At 40.2% G+C, this 1,240-nt stretch overlaps 1 protein-coding gene across 1 annotated transcript; it reads left to right on the plus strand.

The window, feature by feature from the left end:
• Window positions 1–580: 580 nt before the first annotated feature.
• Window positions 581–1,191, plus strand: LOC110034987 (putative chloride channel-like protein CLC-g; the record flags this gene model as incomplete). Its single annotated transcript, XM_020739227.1, has 2 exons — window positions 581–900; window positions 988–1,191. Coding segments are annotated over exons 1-2 (320 nt in total), but the record flags the coding sequence as incomplete, so codon positions are not given.
• Window positions 1,192–1,240: the final 49 nt, after the last annotated feature.

The following is a 1,240-nucleotide window of genomic DNA, read 5'->3' on the forward strand; positions in this document are numbered from 1 at the left end:
CAACACAAACACCTAAAATTTGATATTTATATTTATAATATTTTAGTATCATAATCCTATACTGGACATAGAAGAGGAGACTAAAGGTGTTCTACGCTCCCCATGGTTCCTGAGCACGATGATTGTTGAACCACAATTATCATGGTTATTCTTCTTATGACTATATTACTCCATCGCCACAAATTACAAGCACTCAACAATAGTGGATGAAGACCCCATGATTTTTCTTTCTTTCAAAACTTTTTATGTAAATTTTTTTTGACTTATTTCTTTCAACACTTTATCTATATATATGTTAAATCATTGTACAATACTAACACATAAAAATTGTTCTTTTACCACCATGTATTTTCTACAACAAAAAATTAATCTCATTTATTTATATTTTTAATCTATTGGGTTTACTAAATATCAAAATTGATCCTAAATCAATATAAATAAATATTAAGTCAACTGACTTTTTATTCGACGTCATAAAAATCTGTTTTTTATTTTTAAAACCGTTTTTATAATGCCCGATTTTTAGGAAGTAGCAGCACGACAATTGATGCAATCATATTCCTTCTCAACCTAACTCGTTTCATTTCCTTCATTAAAAAAACCGTCCCGGCAGTTGCTTCCGTTTCCCCTCGGCTCCCGGTACACGACAAAGACAACACCTTTGAAGCCTTCTTCCTCCCAACTTCTCCACTTCGCTCAGTACCGTACCACCTTCCTCCCTCGCAACTATGTAGCCCAGCCAGAAGATTCGCGTGTCGTCGTTTCTGCCCTTTTCTCCTCTCCAATGGCGATCAAGGCCGCCGCCGACGAAACAGAGCCCCTCCTCGTCGAGCACAAATCAACCTCACAGCTCGCTCTCGTCGGCTCACGTGTCTGCCCTATCGAAAGCCTCGACTTTGAGTACTCCTTCTATGTCCTCCTCCTCCCTGCCCCTGTATTTTTATTATTTTCCCGATCAATGAATTGAGTAACGAATGTGCGGCGCAGGATCGCGGAGAGCGTGCTGGTGAACCAGGATCGGCGTGCGCGTAATGGCCGAGTTGAGATATTTCGGAAATTGTTCCTCAAATGGGCACTCTGCTTCCTAATCGGCATCTTCTCCGCCTGCGTAGGGTTTTTCATCAACCTTGCTATTGAGAACATCGCAGGCGTCAAGTTCGTCGTTACTTCCAACATGATGCTTGCCAATAGGTACGAGATGGTTGATTTTCGCGGAGTTATCTTCTTATTTTTACTGATT

The sequence above is a fragment of the Phalaenopsis equestris genome, unplaced genomic scaffold, assembly GCF_001263595.1.
Source record: "Phalaenopsis equestris unplaced genomic scaffold, ASM126359v1 Scaffold195109, whole genome shotgun sequence".
Classification (NCBI taxonomy): domain Eukaryota; kingdom Viridiplantae; phylum Streptophyta; class Magnoliopsida; order Asparagales; family Orchidaceae; genus Phalaenopsis; species Phalaenopsis equestris.